The sequence below is a fragment of the Elephantulus edwardii genome, unplaced genomic scaffold (assembly GCF_000299155.1).
Source record: "Elephantulus edwardii isolate Elephantulus edwardi_28Jun2011 unplaced genomic scaffold, EleEdw1.0 scaffold00174, whole genome shotgun sequence".
Taxonomy (NCBI): Eukaryota; Metazoa; Chordata; class Mammalia; order Macroscelidea; family Macroscelididae; genus Elephantulus; species Elephantulus edwardii.
This window is the reverse complement of record NW_006399924.1, coordinates 3,795,655-3,820,281: the sequence shown is the minus strand read 5'-3', so window position 1 is coordinate 3,820,281 and position 24,627 is coordinate 3,795,655. Positions and strand designations below refer to the sequence as shown.

The window sequence follows — 24,627 nt, the reverse complement described above, 5'->3', positions numbered from 1 at the left end:
TAGTCTCTGCCCTGAAATAGCCCATTCTGACAAAGGTTATAGAAATGTAAGCACCTAAGTGCTTGTAAATTGACAAAAGGAGCATTATTGTGGTTGTTGTTGTTGTTGTTATGTGCCATTGAGTTGCTTGCGACTCATAGCGACCCTGTGTACAACAGCCCTAAACTCTGCTCTGTCCTGTGCCAGTCTCACTGTCTCCAACACATCCAGCTCTATTACTCCAGTCACTGAATCAGTCCACATCATAGAGGGTCTTCCCTTCCTGTACTGTCCATCCACCCTATCAAGCATGATATCCTTCTCCAAGGACCAGTCTCTCTTTACAACATGACCAAAGTATGTCAGACAAAGCCCCAGAATCCTTGCCTCCAAGGAGCAGCCCGGTTTAACCCTCTGTAGGATAGATCTGTTTTCTTAGCAGTCCATGGTACCCTCAATACTCTTCTCCAACACTAAAGCTCGAAGGCATCAATTGTGTTTATCAGGTTATATTTTATGTAAGAGTTTTAGTGTGTTTCCTAGTGCTTCTGTTTATATGTTTGCACATATTCTGTGGATGCTCTTGTGTAGCCTTGGGGTTTTCTCTTTTTTCAGTATCTTGTTTTCTTTAAATTTCTGGACTTTTAGTCTTAGGGGCTCCTTTTTTTTTTCCCTAGTGTCTTATTTCCTTCAAACTTCTTGACTTTAGAGAATGAAGGGAGTGGTGTTTAATTATATAGTTTCTGACTGTGATAAACTACTTTGCTGGAACCTATTCATTCTCTGATAAGTACAGCCATCACAGTCGGCTTTAAGAAAATGAATTCCTTACAAAACAGTGTCTGAAAAGAAATTGTTGCTATTTCCAGTTTCATCCATGTGCTTTCTCTCACCTCTATCTATTAAATGATCAGCTTGTTAAATAGTTTACTCCTTTCTAGACCTTCATTTCTTGATTGGAGATTTTGTCTTCTGTGATTATTGAGTGTATCTTCCAGACTGATACCAGTTTCTTTTGTCATGCCAGTGAGAACGCCCACTGTCCAGGTACTTCTGATTCATGTGACTCTACATCAGATTGCCAAGGCTGTACCTTGTGAATCTTTCCTTTCTTTTGTGGAGTTGCTGGTGGATTCAAATCACTGACATTTTGGTTATCAGTGTATGCCACCAGCCCTCCTTTAAGTATGTAGTTCCATAAGGAAAATTGTTGTTATGTGCCATCCAGTTGCCTGTGACTCATAGTGATACTGTGCACACCAGCTCTGAACACTGTCCTATCCTGAGCCAGTCTTTCTATCTCCAGCACACTTAGCCCCATTACCCCACTCACTATGTCAATCCATCTCATCCAGGTTCTTCTTTTTTTGCATTGTCTCTCTCTCTCCACCCTTCCAAGCATGATATCCCTCTCCAAGGAGTAGTCCCTTCCAGAACTACTTGGTGTTACCCTCTCCAGGACAGAACCTCTTTGTTCTCTTGACAGTCCATGGAATGTTCAACATTCTGCTCCAGTACCACAACTCATTGATCCCTCTTTTATCATCTTTAATCATTGTCCAGCTCTCTGATGCATCGTAAATAATTGCAAAGACCACGACCTGGATCAGGCTCACTTTAGTCTCCAGACTGACATCATTGATTTTTAGCACTCTGGAGAAGCCTCTGAAACAGATTTCCCTGATGGAATTTGTCTTTTGATTTCCTGACTGCTGGTGCCAAGAGGGTTTACGCTGGAGCCAAGCAAGCTGAAACTATTAACAACTTCAATCTCTTCTCCATCTACCATGGTGCTACCAATTGGCCCAGTGGTGAGAATCTTTGTCTTCTTAATGTTGAGCTTGAATCCATATTTAAAACTGCAGTCTTTGACCTTCTGCAGCAAATGTTTCAGGTCCTCCTCAGTTTCAGCGAACAAAGTTGCTTAACATAAGTTGTTGGTGAATCTTCCTCCAATCCTGATGCCACCTTCCTCCTCAAAAAATCCAGCCTCCTGAATCATCTGTTCTGTATATAGATTGAAAAGGTATGGAGACAGGATGCATCCCTGATTCACTCCTTTCCTGATTTTGAGCCCTGCAGTATTTCCTTGCTCTGTTCTGATGACTGCTTCCTGGTCCAAGTATAAGTTTCCCATAAGCACACTCCAGTGTTCTGGGATTCCCATTCTTCTCAATGTTAGCCACAGTTTGTTGTGATCCATACCGTCAAATGACTTTGCATAGTCAATGAAATACAGATAGAAATTCTAGTGGTATTCTCTGCTGTCAGCCAAGATCCATCCCACATTGGCTGTGATATACCTAGCGCCACGACTTCTAAACCCAACTTGTATTTTGGGTAGTTTTCCATCATTGTAATACTCTAGTCATTTTTTTATAATCTTGCTTACAGGATTTTGGTTACATGTGGTATTATTCATATTGTTTGATAATTTCTACACTCTGTTGGATCACTATTTTTTTTTTTGGATTGGGATTAATTATGGATCTCTTCCAGTCATTTGAGTAGATAGCTGTCTTTCAGATTGCTGGACACAGCTTGGTGAGCATCTGTTTGTTGAAATATGTCAATTGATATTCTGTCAATTTCTGGGGCTTTGTTTTTTCCAGGTTCCTTCAGAGCAATTTGAACTCCCTCCCTCATCACCACTGCCTCCTAATCATATGTTGTTTCATTAAATTCTTCAGTGTTAGCCAATTCTCTTTGCTAGAGTGACTCCTTCCATCTTCTTTTGATGCTTGCTCGATCATTCAGTTTTCTGCACATGGTATCCTTAAGTATTACCACTTGAGGCTTGAATTTGTTCTTTAGTTCCCTAAGCTTAAGAAATGCTGAGTTCATTTTGGAAATAAGAAAGAATGGGTCTAGTTCTAGAACTGCCTTCATCTTGTTCACTTTAAATTCTTGTAATGTCTTATGTCTGTCTTTTTTGTTCATTTTATTTCTTTATAGTTACTTACGTGCTTTTATTTGCCTTCTGTCCAAAATATTGTGCCCTTTTACTTCAGTTATGCTGTGGAACTGTGGGACTTTGGTAAATTACTTAAACCTTAAATACTCAGACTACTTAGCTATAAAATGGAGATAGAAGTAGTACTTATATGACAAGGTTCTTGTGAGCAGTGAGTGAGTTATACATATAAATTGCTTGTGATAGTGTCTGGCCATTTAGTAGCCAGCACTCAACAACTATTTAAATAAGGGGCAGGGTGAGGTGGGGGGAGAAGGGGAAAATACAGTTAGGTTCAATATTATAACAAAAAGCAAAGGAAGATTCAGTGAATGTCTACATACCCTTTACCTCGACTTACTCATCTTTAACCTCTGCCAAATTTTCTTTCTCCTTTTGTGTGTGTGTGATATTATTTCTAGCTAAACTGCTTTAAGTAGCTGGTATAGTGATACTTCAGTATCACTCTCACAAGAATAAGAGGGTATTCCTATACAACCATAGGCCATTATCACCCCCAAGAAGTCAGAATGAGGCATTACAAGCTTTTAGTACACAGGCTATGTTGAGAATTCCCCACTTATTTAAAAAATACTTTTCAGAGCTTTTTTTCCTTTTTGTTGTCCCTATCTTAAAAAAAAAGGAAGGAAGGAAGGAAATAAATCCAAACAAGAATCCTATTTTCTCAGGTTATTCTGATTTTTCCATCTCTATTTAGACTGGTCTTTCTTCCTTCCCCTCTCCTTGGTGTTCATTGCACTGACAGTAATTTGTTTGTGTTAATAGTTTAATGTTAGCAGTTTACTAAGACAGGGAGTAGGCAATTCTAGTACAGTGTGATAAGACAGATGGGTATATGTGGTAGGGAGTTAAGTGATGCTAGGGGAACAGATATGTAGGGATATATAAGAATTGAGAGAACAAAGAGGGATCTTCCAAGAAATGACATCCATAAATGAGATGAAGCATGGCATACACAGTCCTAGTATCAGGAGAGACACTAATATTTGAGGAATGTGAGAATGGTGGTGGGAATGGAGCCTGGAGGGGGAGAAGGAACTACTGAGAATAGGGAAGAAAAGACTTAAGAGGAGAGCTAGAGGCCTTACAAACATATTATAGGGTTTGAATGCTGTTATAAATCCCGTGGGGAGCCATTGGAAAGTCATGTACAAAAGCAGAGGTTGGACACAATTCAACTTGTACTTTAGGAAAATCATGCTGGCTACATTGGAGAGCAAAGCTGCTGATGGATAGAGTACACTTCAGGAAGCTGCTAGTCCAATTAGGAAACTTAAGCAAAAGATAATGGTGACTTGGATAATTGAACTTTGATAAATGTCGATAGCTGTAGAGGGGCTTCAGGCCTTTTGTTCATAGGGTCCCTATGAGTCATGCTCGACTCGAAGGCAATCAACAACAACAGTTGAAATTGAGAAAACAGAATGACTTTGAGAAATACTTAGGACATCAACAATATTTGTTGATTGTGAAGTAAGTATGTTCAAGACAAAACACCTAGGTTCAAATGCTCCTTCCCTATAGGCAGTGACCACAGAAGACTATTACCAAAACTCAGTCCCCTACCTACTCAGGTTTAATTTAGTTTGTGTGAGCAGGTGAGCACAGTGCCTTTTAGCATAGTTATATTCAATACTATACTGTAATGACGGGCAGATAACTTTCTGTAGGAACCCTTATGTAAGCAGGAGACTTCCTTTAATAATGTATCATCAGTTGTAACAAATACACAGCAGCCATTCCAGATGCTAATTAAAAACAAGTTAAAAATCCAAACAACAATGTATCTTAACTCTTCCCCTTAGTATCTTTGTGAACTTTAGCTAATTACTAAGCCTCTCTATACCTCTTGTTTATCGCTTAAGTAATTTAAGTAACAGAAACAAAATACTTGCTTCAAAATTGTATTGTTATGAATTGACATAGATATGTCAAAGCAAAGCTAAGAACAGTGCCAGGTAAATGGTGAGCTAAACATGTGTTAGTGTGATTAATGTTAGTCATTTAATATATAATTGGAAGGAAGAGAAGAGACAAGAATGGTCCTAGGTTTCTGATTTGGACAGCTTAAGCAAACTATGGGGCTATTCACTCAGAGAAGGAACAGAAAGGGAAAACATGGGCTTTTTTGTGTGATGGAAGAACAGTGATTACTTTGCATTTGGACTTGCTAAGTTTGGGTCTAATAGGTGGATAGAACCTGTAAGAAAGAAAGTTTAGACATAAGGAAGAGTAGTATGTGAATAGTATAATTAATATTAAAGAAGTTATGGGAGTAAACAAGTGAAAAACATTTAAAATAGGAAGAGACCTTAGATCAGCAGAGAACACCTTAACTTTTTATATTTTCTTTATCATGTGATTCATTATACTTTAATAAAATTGTATTGTTGTGTACCATTGAATTGGAAGATCCTCCAGGGTTTTCAGAAGCTGCAAATCATACAGGACGAGACTGCCCATCTTTCTCCCATGAAGTAACTGCTCCCCTCTGATTGAGTAATGCAACTCCTTACCACCAGATCTTCCTTATTATGTTCTAAAACTACTAATATAATAAACCATGGAAAGGTTTACATACAGATAGACTTTATCATGGGGATTAACAGAGATGAGAGGGGAGGGAGAGGGAGCAAAAATTAATTAACAAGTTGGGTGACGAGAAAGGCAGCGTGCAATTAGTGTTTGATTGGACATTGTAATTAATGTCATAAAACAAAATATCTATAAATGAATGAAAAACTAGTGTGCTTTGTAAACTTTCACTCAGAATAAAAAATAAGACAGGAAAAATTAGTTATATTTTAATTAAAGAAATGAAGAAAAGAAACCCCACAGATCCAGAAAAACTCCTTGTGCCATCAGAACTCCCTTTAATATAATTGTTGTTGTTAGGTGCTGTCCAGTTGGCAACAGATAGACAGTACTGAGTTAGGACAAATCTTAAACATATGTGTTTGGCAGAGGAAATAAGTACAAGTTCCAATTCAAGATAAATTTCAGAAATGTCAGTAATGTTCATGCCTTTGTATCTTAGAAGACACACTGACCACTTTTGTAGAGGTCAGAACATTTGACTGCTAACCAATGGGTTTGTAGTTCTAATCCATCTGTCACTCCATGGGAGAAAGATGAAGCAGGGTTAACATCCTTGGAAACCCAGGGGCTTTCAGAAGGTTTACAGCCTGGGAAACCCCGTTGTCCCTTATGGGGTCTCTGAGACTTGGAATCGACTTGATAGCAGTGGGTTGGTTTGTTGGTGATCAGTTCTAGAGGTTTACAGTTGTATTTTAGTAAAACATCTTCATAAGAAACTGAATCTTAAATTTCTACCAAGTTTGGTTCAAAAAAACCCTTCCGAATTTTCCTTCTTCTGTGAGACTCAGGGAGAATGATTGAATGATAGTGCATTCTGACTCTGTTTACTCCCCTACTTGGTAGTCAGATATTTAAGTAAACATTGCCTGTTGGTTTTCTCTGGTAATTTAAGAGCAGCGTCTTTTACAAGCTCTCCTTGCCTTCTGCAAACTTTGATTCTTTTCCCATACAGATGTCTGTTTCCTTATATTTTGTTGTTGTATAGTTAATGACCTTAACCATCATTTCCGTGTTCTGTTCTTTAAATAACAGTTTAAAACTTTGTATTTTACTATTCGTTGTTTAAGGCTAATTCCAGACATCTGCAAATATTTTGTCTGATTAATTAATTTAAAACTTCCTACCAGGAGAAATACCCAAAGCAACAAAAAAAAAGGATAACTCAGAAAAGAGAAATAACATACAGCTGTAATTGTTTGAGTCGATTGTTTAAGTGCAGGAAATGTCATATCTTAGGGGTTATAGACCAGAAAGAACTATGCTCACAGGGAATAATTTCAAGATACTGCAAACATGACTTCTGAGTTCATAGAATAGAGGCCGAACTAGGAATTCTCCAAATATGTAATGTTTGCTAAGACACAAGTGATAAAAACCTAAGATTCTGAAGTTTACATATATGTATGTTATTAAAACTCAGCAGTAACTGCAGCAGTTATTCATAGTTTAGAACAAGAAAATCTTTTTTCAAGGAGTGTTTTATCACTGACTTTGCTTAGCATTGTTGGCACAGGATGATAAAAACCAGGTAGGTTTCAATCAGCTTTTTTATTGTCTGAATTCTCTCTGTACAGTGCCTCCTCTTGCTGTGGACACCACGCCACACCCGGGACACTCTGCTTCCTTTACCCCACCTTTGATTATGGTACTGCATCCACCAGCAGTGTGTAATATCAGTGTTTGGTATTGCCAATTCTGGTGCCTAAGAAATGGAATCTCAGGGCTTTGATTAGAATACACCTTTTTTTCTGAATGACATTCAATATAATTTCCTAAGTTTAAAGGTCATTGCATTTCTTTTTCTGTAAAATGTCCATTTCTTTTGCCATTTCTTCTAATAGCTTTCCTCCTCTCTTTGTAATTTATAAGTGAGTTTAAATTATATTGGAAAGAAAAACAAAGTACCGTCTTTGATTCAATTGATCATGTTTATAGGAAGGCTAACATATAACTTGATATTAACAGAAATCATTCTATCCTGTTTTAAAGAGCACATTATACTCAAACTGAGGAAATAATACAACCGGAGATCTATTAGTCTAGTAAATAATCTGTAATGAAGCTGGGCTTTCGGAGTTTACTTTACCATTTTATTTGGTTTTATACACTGCAATTTTTCAGCAAATTCCTTTGAAAATACACAATTCTGTTCTTGAAAAAGAAATGTTTTTTAGATCACTTCCATAAAGAGGAAATATCACTAGTTATTTTAAATTTTGTATTATACCATTGTACAGTGTCGCATAATTGTACCCCAAATAATTATCATTAATTTCATCAATCATGTTCATTAAATTAACTTTCTCCACTGAATTAATCATTGTACCATGAATATAGACCACTTAAGCATTATTAATATTTTGATAAAAATATTTTCTGATTTTAGTGAGTCAACTATGAATCTTTTTATGCCTGCCTAGTTTTTAACTAAAATTTTATATTAGAAGTAGAAACTGCTTTCCAGAAACAGAACTAAACATTAAACCTTATTTTTCTGCCTGAAGATTTCCTTTTAGTCAGTGTTAATACTTCCATCTTTGACTTTAGAGATATAAACAGTATACTTATGTTTTTCTTCAGGCTTTTTCTAGTTTGTTAGTATTTAAAACAAATTTAAACATAGTAACATTGAAGATAAAAATTTGAAAGACATGATACAGTAACCCATAATCTTGCCACTAATGTCTAGTTAATTTTTTCTTAATTAGCCGTTTTCTTCATAGGTGTTTTGTTGTTTGGTTTTTTTGGGGTTTGGGGTTTGTTTGTTTGTTTACCTAATGAGAAGACTCATTCTTGACAATTTAAAAATTCTTGATGACTAGCATAATTTCTTGTGTCTTTTAAATATGGTCATATTTTTCAAGAGCTGAAAAAGTAGATGTGGAGTTTTAATTTTTAGATTTAAAATATCTGATGTTTACTAACTGGAAGAAGACAATGAAGTCATATTTGTCACAGTTTAGAAACATTAGTTCCAAACCTGTAAACTATAGAAAAGCTTCGTAATATCAGTAACAAGGTCGTACAGGGACACAAGTGAATGTGTATGCTTTTTTTTTTGTAACTAATTTTTTAATTGAGTGAACTTTTATATTTTTTTACAAATCCACTGGAGAGTCATGCGATGCTGCCAGCATTGGGTGCAATCCTGGGCCACAAGTCTGCACACTCCTGTGCAGTCGGTCCAGTGACGGCAGAACCTTTCATCTCACCTTAATTGTTTATTATGACTCCAGCATTATCTTCAAAATAAAGAAACACCCCATCTTTTCTTTGGTAGGATTTTCACTGCCGTATTACCACCCAATTGGCTATGATCCAATTTGGGAGTGAGTTGTCTTTGTTATGTTGATGCAACAACAGTGTGTAGTCATTCTCTCACTCAGAAATATTAAAGGAGCAGATTATCCCAGCAGAGATGTGGGAAGATGGATGCCAAGTTACATGGAGATCGCTAAGAAACCAGAATCTCTGAGAATATCCAAGAAACTGGAAGACAGAGGCAAAAGACACAGGGGTCTTCCCTCAGAGACAACAGAAAGAGAACAGCCTTTCTCTTGAGCTGACACCCTAAATGATCACAAAATGAGTTTGTTGCTAAAGTCACCCACTTGTGATATTTCTGTTACAGCAACATGAGTAACTGATACAGTCTGGAGAGCTTCAATGAGATGAATTGATTCAGTGACTAGGGTAATAGGGGTAGGTGTGTCAGAAATAATAAGGTTGGCTCGGGATAGAACAGGGTTTAGAGCTTTTGTACATAGGGTTGCTGTGAGTTGCAAGCAACTTGATGGCACATCACAACAACATGGTCATTTGGAATAAATTCATTTCTTCTCATTTTAGTAAAAGCACAGATTTTCTCTCCCTCCCTCCTTCCTGTCAAGGTCTTTGAATGGGAAGTGGGAGGTTAGAGAATGTCTGACTCTTCCATTGATATTCATCTCTTTCTGGAAGGCTCTAAGTCCCTCAGTGTAAGGCTGGGGTGAATGAGGAGAGAACTTTTAAATAGAAGACTCTAAACAGGGAAATACTCATAAACTAGCTATTTATTCTCTGAATTTTCTTTGGCATTTTGGTACATCTTATGTAATCACATTTTGTAAGAATAATACAAAACATTATTTTAACTGTGTTATTGATTGAAAACAGACATTAGAAAGGGAAATAAATACTCATTGTTTTGTTTGTTGCATTAATGTTGGCCCTCCTTGGGCTCCTGTCACTTTTGGTGTGTAATACAGTATTTAGGACCTTTGACCACCTAATTTTGAAAATTTCTAAGGCTTAGTGCAAATTTCTCTTTTTAATAGCTATCAGAGAAAATGAGACTAGTGAATTGCTTCTTTAATAGTGACTATATTACTAATTAAAATTACTTGAACTCAAATTGTTTACGTAATGATGTTTTGTTGTATACCATCAATTAGGAACTAACTCATAGCTAACTCTCCAGTGGGTTTTCAGAGGCAGTTAATCATTGGAAAGAAGATTTTCCGTCCTTCTCCCACAGCTGGTGTATGTGAACCATGTGCCTTTGGGATTGCACCACAGCTTCTTACCACTGCTGCTGCTGCTGCTGTTGTTGTTGTGTTGATTACCTTCTAGTCGAGCATGGCTCATATACCAACCCGAAGAACAAAAGGCCTGAATCCCCTTTGTAACTATCGACATTTATCAAAGTTCATAAGAGTTTCCAGAGGCTTGTTATTTAGGAAGTGGATTCCACTCTTCCAAATCTAGGCTACGCTTGAAAAGAAAATTACATCTCTCAAATGGTCATCTTTTTTTCTTTTTTTGCCTCAAATTTTTAACCCAGTACTTCTGTATTCAGTCTCAGTGATCCTTTTTATCAGGTGTTAAAATTACTTCACCAACAGTTATTGTACCTCAAGTCTTGGACATTGTATTGAAGTGCATAATTTGCTCTGCAAAGTCCAATGATCACAGTTATTCTGCATTCAGGAAAACTGACAGGGCACAAGAGATAACTTCGTACCCTATTGTCAAAAGGATGAAGCATTAATAGTATGACTCAGTTCATGGTGTGCCAACCAAGCGATGGTTACCTGGCATTATGACAGGTTTGATTCCAGCTAATGATTCCTGATGTGGGTGTTACAGAGAAAAAAAATTGTAAATAGCCTTAGGACAACACTTTAAAAATACTGCTTTTCTGTGGAGAGTCAGTGAAGGAAATGGGAAGGATCGTTTGTGAAAAACAATGTATTAAAATTTTTAAAATAAATTTATTGTTGTTGTTGGTATGTGCCATCAAGTTGCCTTCGACTCATAGCAACCTTGTGTACAAGAGCCCCAAAATACTGCTTTTCTTTAAGTACTAAATCTACTTAAGCCCTCAAACAAAAGCTTCAGAAAGAAAAGGACTTGCTTTTTATCATTTCCTCTGTTTTTTGGGTTTTTTTACTTCCCTCCTCTGTTTTGCTATCATATTTCCATTTTACTTGGCTTTTCTTGATATGAAACTTGTGGTGATTTTAGTCCTTGTTAGAGTGATGATTTTCCATCTTATATTTTTAAGCTTAGATTTTTAATCCCATAGCTTGTTTATTAATTGACTGAGAGTTTGTAAGAAGCAAAATGATTGCAATTAAATCTAGATGTGGTGTAAAAGAATGCTTGTTTGAAGACAAAATGCTAATGGAAAAGTCACACAGTTTCAGCTTTCCTATGGAACTTTTGCAGATTTTCATTTGTAATGACCCACAATATTAGCTATTCTTTTTTGCTGATGACCTTTGAAGGGCACAATTTTTAAGACTATGGTTCCTATGTTTCCCCTCAATAGAGATAGAGCTTCTTCTTATAGAAAATTTGTAAATGCTAAACTATGAAGAAGAGTCTTTAAAGAAAAAAATAGTTTTAAAAATCCCCCAACAGTTATATCCTTTGATAAAACTTTAACTATTAAGTGTTTCAGTAACAGTTTGCGGTATCTGTGTCTATATATGCTTGCTCGTAGACTACAGCCTTCAGTAGGGATTATATTTCAACATCAAGCAGGCTGAAATCCTCATCACTGGGTAGATCATGAGAGATGATTTTGAGAAAGAAATTAAAGTTGTCAACAATTTCATCTTACTTAGATTCACATCCTTTTTATCAACAGTCAAGACATCAAAAGATACGTGACAGTGCAGAAATTCTGCTGTCAAAGACCTCTCAGGAACAGTGATGTCATTTTAAAGACCAAGGTGCATCTGAGTCAGGTTATGGCATTTTAAATTACTTGCTGTTCATCTGAAATTTGGATGGTGAATAAGGATGACAAGAATCAATACCTTTGAGCTGAGGTGTTGGACAAGAGTGCTGAATATTCCTGGACTACAATTAGAACAAACTTATCTTGGAGAAAGTAAAGCCAGGGTGCTCCTTGGAGACTAAGATTGTATTAAACTGACAGCTGTAAGATGATTCAAGTCCCCTTTGACTTCAGCAAGCAAGTTGTGTCATCTTACATATCTCAGGTTGTTGATGAGTCTTCCTCTAATCCTAATGCTTCATTCTTCATATAGTCCAATTTCTCAGGTTATTTATTCAACAAGTCCACTTGGTAAATATGGTTTGTAAGTCTAAACTTATTATAGATGGTTGACTTGGAACCAACTCATAGTGACTTCTACTTAGGATTCAGTAAACAGTGTTTATGCATATGTATGACTGTTGAAATGCCTACAGAGTGGTACAAGGGAAGAAATTTATCAAAAGATTTTCTCTCTCCCTCTTCTTCTTCAGTAAAGTGGTGGGGGTGGGGGAGGAGAGAGAGAGGGAGGAAGCATAAAGGTTATCAGACAGGTTGGAAATTTGAACTCATCTAGAGGTGCCTTGGAATACAAGCCTGTCTTACGAAAGGTCACTCTTTGAAAACCTATTTTGAATTTGTGGGGTTGCTGTGAGTTGGGATTAAACTTAATGCCCACTAACAACAACACATATATATCACACACACACACACACATAGAAGAGAGAGAAAGAGAAAGAAGAGTATTTAGCAAAGTGCTCGCTTATAGTGCAGGTCCTTGAGCTATTGCCTGGGTTCACATTTCATATCTGCCACTTACTAATTATACAACCTTGTTCAAATTGTTTAACCTTTCTTTACTTCAGCTTCTTATCTGTAAAACGCAGATAATAATAGCACCTACTTCAAAGGTTGCCATGAGAATTAAGTGAGCTAAAACATAAAATTCTTGGAGAGTACCTGCCACATATTTTTCAGAATAAGTTCTGAATAAATATTAGCAGTAATAATAATGTAATAATAAATCTTAAAATAGCACTTGTTCTTGTCAGCTCAGGTTTTACTTCTCATTTTCTTTTCCATTCACACACCTTTGCCCTAGAAAGGGGAGACGATTCTCTCTCTCTCTCCCCGCCCCCACCCCGTGAGAGAGAGAGAGAGAGTGTGTGTGTGTGTGTGTGTGTGTGTGTGTGGCACGTGTGCGCACTCACGCACGCACATGTGCATGTGGCTGGGTGACGGAAGTGGGAGAGTCTGTTGTAGACTTGTCTACAGTGGAGTTGGAAAAACAGTCTATTAATTAAGTCTTATAGTCTCTTTCTGAATAGTCAGATACCATTTTGTGAGTACATTTTAAAATGTTAATAAATAAGGAACATAATTTAAAGGATTGATATACAAGGTATAATTTAAATCTACTTTTAAACACTTATAGAGCTTGCTACTTTAATGAATAATTAATTTTTTCATTTTAAGGAAGTCAAAATAAAATCAATTAGTTATGTAAGAAATAGTTTAAGATAAAGGTGTAAAAGATACTGTATCAGTTAAGTGAGTCTTCCATTATGTGTATTTAAGGAACGAGAGGGTCAGATGAACAATTAAAAACATAAAATTAATTGATTCATTATATTTACTAAATACTGGGAGTGCATGTATATCAACAGGCCATAACCTTGACCTCACATAACTTCACCTAATTTAATGAATCATATGTTTAAGAATTGTCCTGTAGAGTTTGTAAACTGTAATCTTTATGGAATCAGATCATCAGTTTTTTTTCCTTTTAATAACTTTGTGCCATAGAATATATTTTGCTATAAAATGTAAAATATATTACATTGTATAGCTATAGATTATATGAAAATTCTTTATTCAAATGTCATTTACAGTTTCACAGACAAGTTGTCAACAGTTTGATTTCTTTCATTTAAGCTCCCACTGTCTTGAATCAAGTGACCAAATTAGAGTTAAGTTTATGACCATATGTTGATTATGATTTTTTTTCTGTACAGCTCAAAAGGTGAAGGAAACAATAAAATGCACTGCTATTCAGAACCTTAAGTCTAATGAAAAAGCATATTAGTAACCCTAGTTGTACTGGAGCTCTGATGACCTAATGGTAAGGAGCTGCCAGCTCTAAGGCAAGTGGTTCAAATCCATCAGCTGCTCATGGGAGAAGGATGGACAATCTCCTTCCATGTTATTTACTGCTTCTGAAAACTCAGTAGAGGGTCAGCTGTGAGTCAATTCCTGCTCAATGTCAAATAACAACAACAGTTGTATTAAGCAGTTTATTGGGGGAAGTTACTAGGCCATTTTATATTAAGGAGCTGTGGTGGGCTAGTGTCAGGAATTATGCTGGAAACCCAAAGGCACATAGTTCAAATCCACCACCTGCCCCATGCAAGAAAAATGAGCAGTCTCCTCCCATGTGATTAACTGCCTCTGAAAAGGTGCCGGAGGGTCAGCTGACTATGAGTCAGTTCCAACTGAGTGGTACACAATGACAGGCCATTTTATAGTCATCATAATAAAGGAGAGAACTGGGACATATTTATGCCCATAATTTAATAAAGTAGATTTCAAAATGTTTTACAGCCTATTGTAGGTGTGGTTCTAAGACTAGACATTTCCAAATGAAGTATCATGCCAAGAAACCCTGAGTGCTTAACTGTTGCACCACAAGGACTTCTTGGTTTATATATAATAGACTAAAACAGTTCCCAGTCCTGCACCATATTCATCTGTTTGATCCATTGCTGTGTCTTTTATATAGTGCTTTCCAACTTAGGAAGCTCTTCACCCAGCATTATATCAAGCAGTATTCTCTTATGATGCATAAAATTTCATTGTCTAGTTTTCAGAAGTAAATCCCTGGGCCTTTCTTCCTAGTCTACACAGGACTGAAGATCTGTACAAAACTGTCCACTGTGGGTGACTCTGTTGGTATTTGACATATCAGTGGCATAGTTTGCACTATCACAGCAATACATAAGCCATCATAGTATGACAGTGAACTAAAAAGTTAAAAATTTTCTTTTAAAATAGGGCAGAGCTTAAAGCAACTACAGAGAAAAAGAAAAGGTAGGCTCACTGCTGTAAAGAAAAAAAAAATGTTCTATTAACTGTTTGCAGTGAGGATTAGACCAACATGGCTTTTCATTTGCTTCCATGATCTTCAGCTAGGGTAATTATTTTCTAAAAGGAAAAAAAAAAAAGTAAAACAAACATCTTGAAATGTGAGGTCAAAAGAGGGCTAAATCACTGAGCTCTGGTGGCCTAGTGGCGAGAAACTGCACTGCAATCCCAGAGGTATGCAGTTCTAATCCACCAGATGCTCTGCTAGAGAATGAGGGGCAATCTCCTCCTGTACCAGTCAGATCTGAAACACAAAATATAATAATAAACTAAAATTTTTTTAAAAAGAAGATTAAATCTCCCAAAGATGAGAAGAAAGTAAGAGTTAATTCACTTTAAATGATTTTACGTTTTCAAGACTCAGATGACTTGCCTGCTGCGAGTTCTCAACTCTGAGATATGATCTCAGGACTACTGTCAATAATCACGTGAAATCATGGAGAATGTGGGAAGTGCCAGGAGACTGAAGAGAGACAAATGTCCTAGTTTCCGAAAGGTAGATTATGAAAGTTTATATTCCCTATCTTTAAACTTGAAAAGATTATTAAAGTATAGAAACATAAATACAGAGAGAGAGAGAGATTGCTTATTTAAGAAAGAATGGGATGATCCTCCTGAATCAATGGAAATTTCTAAGAACAAGATACATCAAACTGACTTCATTTCTCTTGTTTTCTTCTTTTAGTATAATTACTCCTGGATTAGAGGATGGTAGAGCATGTTGTATCTTGACTTTAGCAAGTACTTGACAAAGCCTACTAGATTATCCCTGTGGAAAAGATGATGAAATGTTGGCAGTTAGATCGATTTACAGCTGGTTTTATGACCACATCCCTCCAATCTTAATATGCCATGGGGCTCATCTAAATAATAGGTAGTTTACGCTAGACATTAATTCTCCAAGATAAACTTGAGGTAAATATTAATTGGAATTATTTTTAAAAAGTGTAGGTTTACAATTATAAATTCTTTTAACTAAGGATTTTATACTGAAACTTGAGAGCTTGAATTTGTTAATATGGTTTAGAGTATGGTTATAGACTTTATTTTCCTGAGCGGCACTTGTAAGAGATATAGACCAATTTTCATTTCTTTGAAATTCTACTATTCCTAGTATACCCTGACAAATAAGAGAACATCTTTTACTCATTTATTATGTTCAAGAGTCAAGCAAGTGGCTAGAAAATGGCTGTTCAAGGTCATGGGCTAGGGCTTAGCTTGGCCTCTCTGAAGATCAGAAAGTTAGCAATGTGGTCAACTATAGTTAGAGAAAGGAAAAAATATGTTTTGGTTAGAGTTAGCTGGAGCCAGAACATACAGGTCCATTTGGACTCTGCTCAGGGATTCTATTCTAATTGCAACGAAAAGTCACTGGGTTTAAACAGAATAGTGATGTTTGCAGTTATAGTGTAAATCTCATTCTAGCTGCTGTGTCAGTGATGGGAACAGGAAAGAGGCAAAATTGGAGGCTGAGAACTTGTTTGGAAAGCTATTGGAGAATTTCTGAAGGGCTATATTAGTGGTGGCGGTAGAAATAGAAGTGGAGGATATAGAATGTATGTTGGAGCTTATTATTGTTGTATGGTGTGGAGCTGGAGCTCACTCATAGCTGACCCTCGGGTAGATCTTGAGGGGCAGTCAATCACATGGGAGGAGTTTGCCAGTCTTTCTCCCGTGGAACAGCTGCTAGAGTCTAACCACATTCCTTTGGAATGGCAGCATAACTCCTCACCACTAGGCCATCAAAACTCTATTTTGGAGGTAGAAGTGACAAAAGTTACTAATGGCTTTGATCTGGGAGATAAAAGTGAAAAGCAGAAATCAAGATGACTTCCAAGTTTGGGGATTATTCTACTGCACAGATGGTGCTGTTATTTACCAAAGTGAGGAAAACTGGGGAGAATAAACCCTTAATGAATCTGGAGTTAAATGTTCTGTTTAGCTCTCTGGAGTTTGAAGTGCTTGATACATGTTAATATACAGATTGATTGAGAGAGGTCAGTAGTGGAGACAGGAATTTGGAAGTTATCAATACATAGTTGATATATAATGCCATGAGACTTAATGAAATTATCTTGAATATTTGTTATATTCTCTGACTTATCCCTTCTCCCTCCTCTATAATGTAAAATTGTATTATATTACAGGTAAATTATATAATCATAGTAATGATAATTTGTGATAATTGTCTTTAAAGAAATACGTTGGCTGCTTTTTCCTTTTTATGGCTCAGTGGTTCAAAATATTTAATCACTTGCTTCTGTATTAACTGGAGATCTAACAGTGATGTCTTTTTGCTTTTGTTTTCTAGGCAAAGTCATTAATAAAGATTTGCGACATTACTTGAGTCTTCAGTTTCAGAAAGGATCAATTGACCATAAACTGCAGCAAGTGATCAGAGATAATCTCTATTTGAGAACCATTCCATGTAAGTATGTCATGGAATATAAGAAATGAAACAAAAAGAAAAATCCTTGTTTAACTAATCAAATGGCTAGAAATAATTCAGTAGAAGATGTAGCTAATGAAATTCTACAGATCAAGTTGCAGGGACTGGAATGAAGTGAAAATTTAAAAAGGAGATACATTTTTTAGAAGACTTTAGGAGTTCTGTTTTCATAAGTAAAGTAAAATATTTTATACTATGACTTTGTAAAAAGTTATCACTAGAATTTAATATTTATTTACATGTTGCTAAGTGGATTGACACAGTGACTGAAATGACAAGGATGGCACAGGATCAGTCAAGATTTCTGTCTATTATGAATGAGGTCACAATGAGTTTTTGGAGTTGACTTGACTCGACAGTTTCTAAACAACAAAATTCCTCAAACTTTATTCGCTATAGATTGATTCCTAAAGCCAACGCATAAGAAACGTTTTTCTTCTATAAGAAATACCTTGTGTACTGAGAATAATGTTTTTGTATGGCTTATAGGAATATTACTATTCTATCTGGTCCCTCTCCAAAGAAAAGCAAAGCACACTAGTGCTTTCTTTGTTATTTTTATCTAGATGTTGATAAATATATTCTGGGCTCAATAATTTTTGAAAGACTTGGGTGTTATATAAAGATTTTTTAATTTTGTTTTGTTGTTTGTTTTTAAACACGCTGCTGTCCTAGTTTTTCCATTTCTCCTCATTGTGACATTTTGTCCTAGAAAGGAGCTACAGCATGTTTCATTTTAAGTCATAGGTTTTACAGAGCTTAGAGATTTTAACAGGACTTCTTAACTCAGTCAAAAATTGAAGGATCTATAATCTCCCCCAAGAACTTGGAAGCAATGACCCATCATTGAGAGACCATCAGAGAACTCACAGAATGGTTGCATCCTGTCTCTAAATAATTGTTTCCTTTTCTTAAGAAACACCAAGAATTCTTAAAAGAAACAAACAATCAAAAAAGCATGATTTCAGGTCTTGGGAAAGTATAAGAGAAGCTTAGAATATGTAATTGCATCAAAAAGTATATACATGTTTTTAAAATTATTAGAATGTGCCAGAAGGACACATGAGATAGCTCATAGGGGTAAATACTGACAAAATTGGAATCAACTTGAGCAAGAAAATTAAAAACAGAGACAGACTTCTATTGTTTTCAGACATTTTCCTATCGGTAAAACAGGACTATGATCTCTAAAAAGAGAATAGATATGGCTGTGAACAAAGAAGTCCTGTGCTATCCTCAGCTATGTGAATGGAGATGCCTGTTCCACTGTGGTATAGGGAGAAACAGAATTGAAACAAAACAGAACAAATTCTGAATTAAAGAGACATAAATTTACCTTTAAGAGGTCTGAAGAATGTGGAATTTGCAGGGCAGAATGTTAAGAGAGGAGGGACCTAGGAAGAAAAGGAGCTCAAGCTGTCTGTACACGTGTCCTCTAGAGTCTGTTGTTGAATACCTAGCTGAGAAGAGTAGGATGAGCCCCATGAAGCCAAGCAAAGAACTCTCTGATGGCTGTAAGGTTTACAGTTCCCAGAGCTTACACATGGCTGTGAGGCATTTGAGTTTCACCAGCCTGAGTGGAGAGACTCCCGTAAGGGTCATACCTTAGTAGAAGGGCTAAAAGAGCCGAAAAGTACACTCCTCTAAGCTTGCTTTAACAAAGCTGAATTAAGCCAGTCCCCAGAGAATTAAACTGATATTTATGTAACGTAATTGCTAGGGAGAAAAGAAGAAGCCAAAACTCTTAAAAAGACAGCAAATTCCAGACTGAAAAACATCATAGAATGTGTTTGACCTTTAATGGTGGGGAAAATCATTAAATGTGCAAAAGAGAAAAAATAATTCAACCCGTAGCCAAAAGAAAAGTTAGCTTTTGGGGAGAGGTGGAGGGAGACAAAATAGAAATTAAACAAAATGATTGTTTTGCCATACCAGATTTTATGATTATTATAAATATCAAGATTTAATGGGTAATATGAGCATATGAAAATAGAATATTTTTAAAAGAACTGTATAGAACTTAAAAAATTCACTAGCTGTGCTATAACAGGTTGTTACTGTGTGTTGTTGAGTCAGAACCTACTCATAGCTGACCGTCCAGTTGGTTTTCAGAGGCTATAAATCGCATGGGAGGAGATTGCCCGTGTGCCTCTCTCAGAGCAGCTGGTAGATCTAAATGCCTTTGCCTTGGTAGCACAATTCCTTTTCCACTAGGCCACCAGAGCTCCCTTAGCAGCGGATTAGAAGCTGCCAAAGACTTGTGAACTTGAAGACGTAGCAAAGTAAGCTAAGAAAATTGGAGCCTAGAGAGGAAAAAATAACTGAAGGAAAGTGAGCCTTTTTTTTAACATTAAAGAAAAAAGAGAAACTTCTCCATCTGCCATGAAGTGATACTAGATTGATTTCCTATTGATCATAAGGAATCAATTTATCTAAAGACTATAACAATCCTGAATGTATATATATAGTAACTCCAGAATACATGAAACAAAAACTTATAGACCTGAAAGGAAAATGGACAAATGCAGAATTAAAATTCAAGATTCCAGCAACTTCTTTCAGTAATGAATAAGCCAAAGAAGCAAAAACAACAGCAACAAAACCCAGTAAGATTCTAGAAAATGGCACAGTATTTTCAACCAGCTTAACCTTACTGTGTTTCTACAACTTGCCACCACCAGCAGAAAAATACACATTCTTTTCTAGTGTACATGAGACATTTATAAAGATAGATCATATTCTGAACCATACAAGATTCAATAAATTTAAGAATGTTCAAATCATACAAAGTGTGTTCTGTGACCACCATGGAATTCAATTATAAATCATTAACCAAAAGCTACCTGGAACATTTCCTACTACTTAGAAATTCAGTAACACATTTCTAAATATTTTTGAGACCAAGAATAAATAAATCATCAAGGGTGGTAAAATATTTTTTAACTGAGTGAATGTGAAAGCACAAAACATTAAAAGTGAGAAATGCACCAAGATGAGTGTTCGAAGGGAAACTTTTAGCATTAAGCACTTAAGCCAGAAAAGCAGCCCAGGCTCATGTTGAGTTGGAATGAATGCCTAGCTGACCCTCCAGTAAAGTGTTTGGAGGTTGTGAAATTGCACAGGAGGAAGTTGCCCATCTTTGTTTTGAGGCTGTTGGTGGATTTGAACCACCAGAGAGGCATCACCGTTGGGTTAGCAGTGCAACTCGCTGCAGACTAGGCCAGCTGAGCTGCCTAATTAATTTGAAACCAGAAAGGTTTCAAATTGATTATGTAAAATTTTACCTTAGTAATCTAGAAAAAGAAGAGCAAAATAAATCCAAAGTCAGAAAAAGGGGGGGAAATTAAAAGATAAAACGAAATCAGTGAAGAAGCAGAGAGAAAAATCAATGAAACCTAAAGCAGATTATTTATTAACAGTGAAACTGATGATCTTGTCACCAGACTGCTCAAGAAAACACCAAGATATAAATGATCAATATCAATAAAGGGTTAGGTGGCATCACTAAAGTTCCTATAGGTGTTAAAAGGAAATATTATGAACAATAGGCCAGTGTAGTTTTTTTAATGAAATGGGCAAATTTCTTTAAAGATGAAAACAACCAAACCTTGTTCAAGAAGTGGATGACCTGAGTTCTCTGTTAAAGATATTGAATTCATAGTTCATAACATTTCTACAAGGAAAACTCCAGAACCATATGATATTGTTGTGTTGTATAGTTTGTGTACATATGTATATGCATACATACTATATATGCACAGAATATTATATGCAGGATATCATATACTCTCTATAGAATATTCTATATAGTATATCATATATTGTATACTATATAGATAATGGTATATGTGTTTGTACAGAGTTTACGTGTGCGCACGCGTATATAAAGACCTTTTGCCTAAGTAGGGTTTGTACTAGGAATGAATTGCTGGTATAACATGAGAAAATTTATGTAGTAACAGATTTTAAAATATCATATGTTCTTTTTGATTGATACAGAAAACAGTAGATGTTGATTTGATAGAACAACTCCTATTTATGATAGACGTTCCCCCCAAAAGTAATCTATTTGTTATTACTTCTTTATTTCAGATCTTCTCTTTATTGCCTGATTGTGTTACTAGAACTTTTTCCTCTGCCAACTAACACAATATTGTGCTTTGTCACTATGGAGCTCAATGGAGATACTAAAGAAAGAAGCGGTTTCTTTTCCTTGTTCCACTGTGCCTTTTTCCTTTTGCTCTGTCATGCAAAAAAATATCTCCAACAAGTTGCTGCTGCCTGACAGCTTTCTGGTAGCAAATTCTGTGGCATGTATGTGGGAGATGGTGGCTGCTGTTAGGTGCCATTGAGTACAACTCATACCAACCATATGAACAACTGACCAGAATTCTGCCTTGTCCTGTTCCATGCACATCGTCTCTGGCACACTTGAGCCCACTACCACAGTCATTGCATCAATCTATCTCATTTGAGGGTCTTCCTCTCCTTCACTAACCCTCTCATTTTTCCAAGCATGATATCCCTTTCCAAAAAATAGCCTTGCCTAGGAACATGTTCAAGGTATGAAAGATCAAGCTCTGTCATCTTTGCCTCCAAGAAACACTCTGGCAGCACTTTTGTCAAGATATCTGTGTGTTCTTTTGGCCATCCATGGAATATACAGTACTCTTCTGCAACACCACTACTCAAAGGCATCAATTCTTCTTCTTACATCCTTATTCATTGTCTAGCTCTCAGAGGCATAGCAGATGATTGAGAAGATTGTGGCCTTCTTACCTTAATCTTCAAACTGACACCATTGATCTTGAGTATTTTGGAGAGGTCCCTAACAATGGATTTGCCCAATCCAAGTACATGTCCTGATTTCCCTACTGCTGCCTGGATATTTATGGTTGATTCAAGCAAGATGAAATAATTGAAAGCTTCAGTCCTTTTTCCATCTATCATGATGTTGACTCCTGGCCCTGTGGTTAGGACCTTTGTTTTTTTGATACTGAGATTCATGGGACCTCTGCATGTGTACCACTTCTAGGTGAAGGCCCCAGTGGGCTTCTAGCTATTTCCTTGTGAATCCAATTGCAGATATCAATAGCTTCCCCTGTGAGTGGCTTGCTTTGGGTTTTAGGTGAGTCCAGTAATGTCCTCCCTGGTTTTCTAGTATGCTGAAAAACCGGCCCACCTAAATGACAGGCAGCTTATTGATAAATATGAATATTTGAAAAGGCAGATTTTACTTGCTAGCCTCAACACACTGATTGTGAACCAGCTTGGTCCTCAGATGACCTCACAGACTTCCCACAATCCAGTCAGTTCTGAATCCCTGACTTTGGGAGAATTCATTCTTCACTTTTAGAAGTCCTGGCAGTGCATGGGTAAGCATTTGGCTGCCTACTGAAAGGTCAGTCAACGCCTCTGTGGGAAAAGATGTGGCAGTCTGCTTCCTTAAGGATTACAGGCTAGGAAACCATATGGGACATTCTGCTCTGTCCTCTAGGGTTACTCTGAGTTGGAATTGACTTGGAGGCAACAGATTTTCAGTTGAAATTCTTTACTTGGGTATTCTTCTTCTAAATGACAGTATTCTTTTCAGTATTCTCTTTGATTCTTTCTTGACTAACTTGCTGTAAATAGTTCTTCATCTTAAGCCTTCCTTATTCAATTCACGATGTGGTTTCACTCTCATGATTGAACCTCATACATATTTGGTACTGGTAGTGTTCTCAGGAGACACTCGAAAGAATTTTGTGATTGATTTTGGTTTATTCTTGGACTTAAGCCATGCTCAGTTCCCACCAATAGGAACTAGAATGCAGCAGATTCACGATAAGTTGAGATACCACAAGTTAATCCTGATAGCACAATGGTTGATTGTGTTGAAATGCCAACTGAAGCAAGTGCCAGAGCCCAGATTACAACTGTAATTGACCATTATGACAACCTTGTAATGGCTGCATGCAGTGTGGTAAGAGAGATTCTCCTGAGCACACCATGCATATAAAGAGCCAATCAATATGTTATAATAAGGTTTTTATAGTATTATTTTAAAATTATCTCTGATAAACATATGCTAATACAGATATTCAAGAAGGGAATTAACACAAAAGAAATTAAAATCACCTAAAAATTTGAAAATAATACCACCTATATAATGTTTTAATTTGCCATTCCTATGATGACATTTGAAAGCACACAAAGCATTGATTGCATTATCAAACTCATAGCCTTTAACTTTGGTATATAAATTACAGATAGTAAAAGGTCTTCTGTTTTGCACTGACATTCATCACACTGTTAGAATGTATCAGAATGCATTTCAGTTGGACATTAGGATATATATTTCTTAACATAGTTTCTTTTTTTAATGATGAAAATATTTTGTCTGCATGTCCTGATCTTAATTTACCATTGACATCCATATTTCTAAAAATTTAAAATCAATTTCTTATTTATATTTACACCACCGCTTTTTACTTCTCTTTGCATTTATTCTGGTAGAGCATTTGCAAAGCACTGAAGCTCATAGGAAATAAAATGGGAAGTGCCAGTGAATATTAAAAATGTACAATCCAGATTTTCTAGCAAGGTTAATAGCATTACACAGAGTCTGCCAATTTAAGGACTTAGCCTCCAAAACTTATTATTTCTTGGAACACCACTTACAGGATTTATTAAAGTATATTATCTAGAGAGTCTTATTAATAATGTATTTATAAGAAAGATTCACAGTTAGTCTAGACAGAGCCACAGACACACACTTAGAACATGGGAACAGCTGCAAGTAGGACTGAGTTCATAGTGATGGACTCCCACATGCTTCTGTCCTCATTCCTGGAAATGTCAACCTTAGCATTTGCCTCAACTTTTTGATGTTTTCTTTACTTGGTTTCAATTTATATCAGTTAATTCTGTCAAGGTTTCTATGTTGAGTTGCTAAGTTAATTCTTTCAAGAGAATTATGGCACTTTTCTCTTATTTCCCCACTTTGTCAACTGACTTGTATATCTCTGAAGAAACTGCAGAAAAGAATTCCTTCATGAAAGCACTGGTGAAAATCAACTGAACTATCACATATGTAGATGCTGAGAATGAAAAAGGGTACATCAAGTTTAGAAAATATTTTTTTCCATTTTTTATAAAATTAAAACATATCCTTAGCATAAGACATGGTGTTTCACCTTGTAGACATTAACCCAGCAAAATTTAAATATATATATTGTT

General features: G+C 36.3%; 1 protein-coding gene across 2 annotated transcripts in view; it reads left to right on the top strand.

Annotated features, from left to right (window-relative positions):
• Window positions 1-24,627, top strand: part of MAGI3 (membrane associated guanylate kinase, WW and PDZ domain containing 3) — a 296,586-nt gene that overhangs the window by 150,819 nt on the left and 121,140 nt on the right. For both annotated transcript variants that reach the window (XM_006895704.1, XM_006895705.1), the window contains exon 2: window positions 17,269-17,385. In XM_006895704.1, the coding sequence (XP_006895766.1) occupies window positions 17,269-17,385 (117 nt within the window). The remainder of the gene's footprint in view (window positions 1-17,268; window positions 17,386-24,627) is intronic.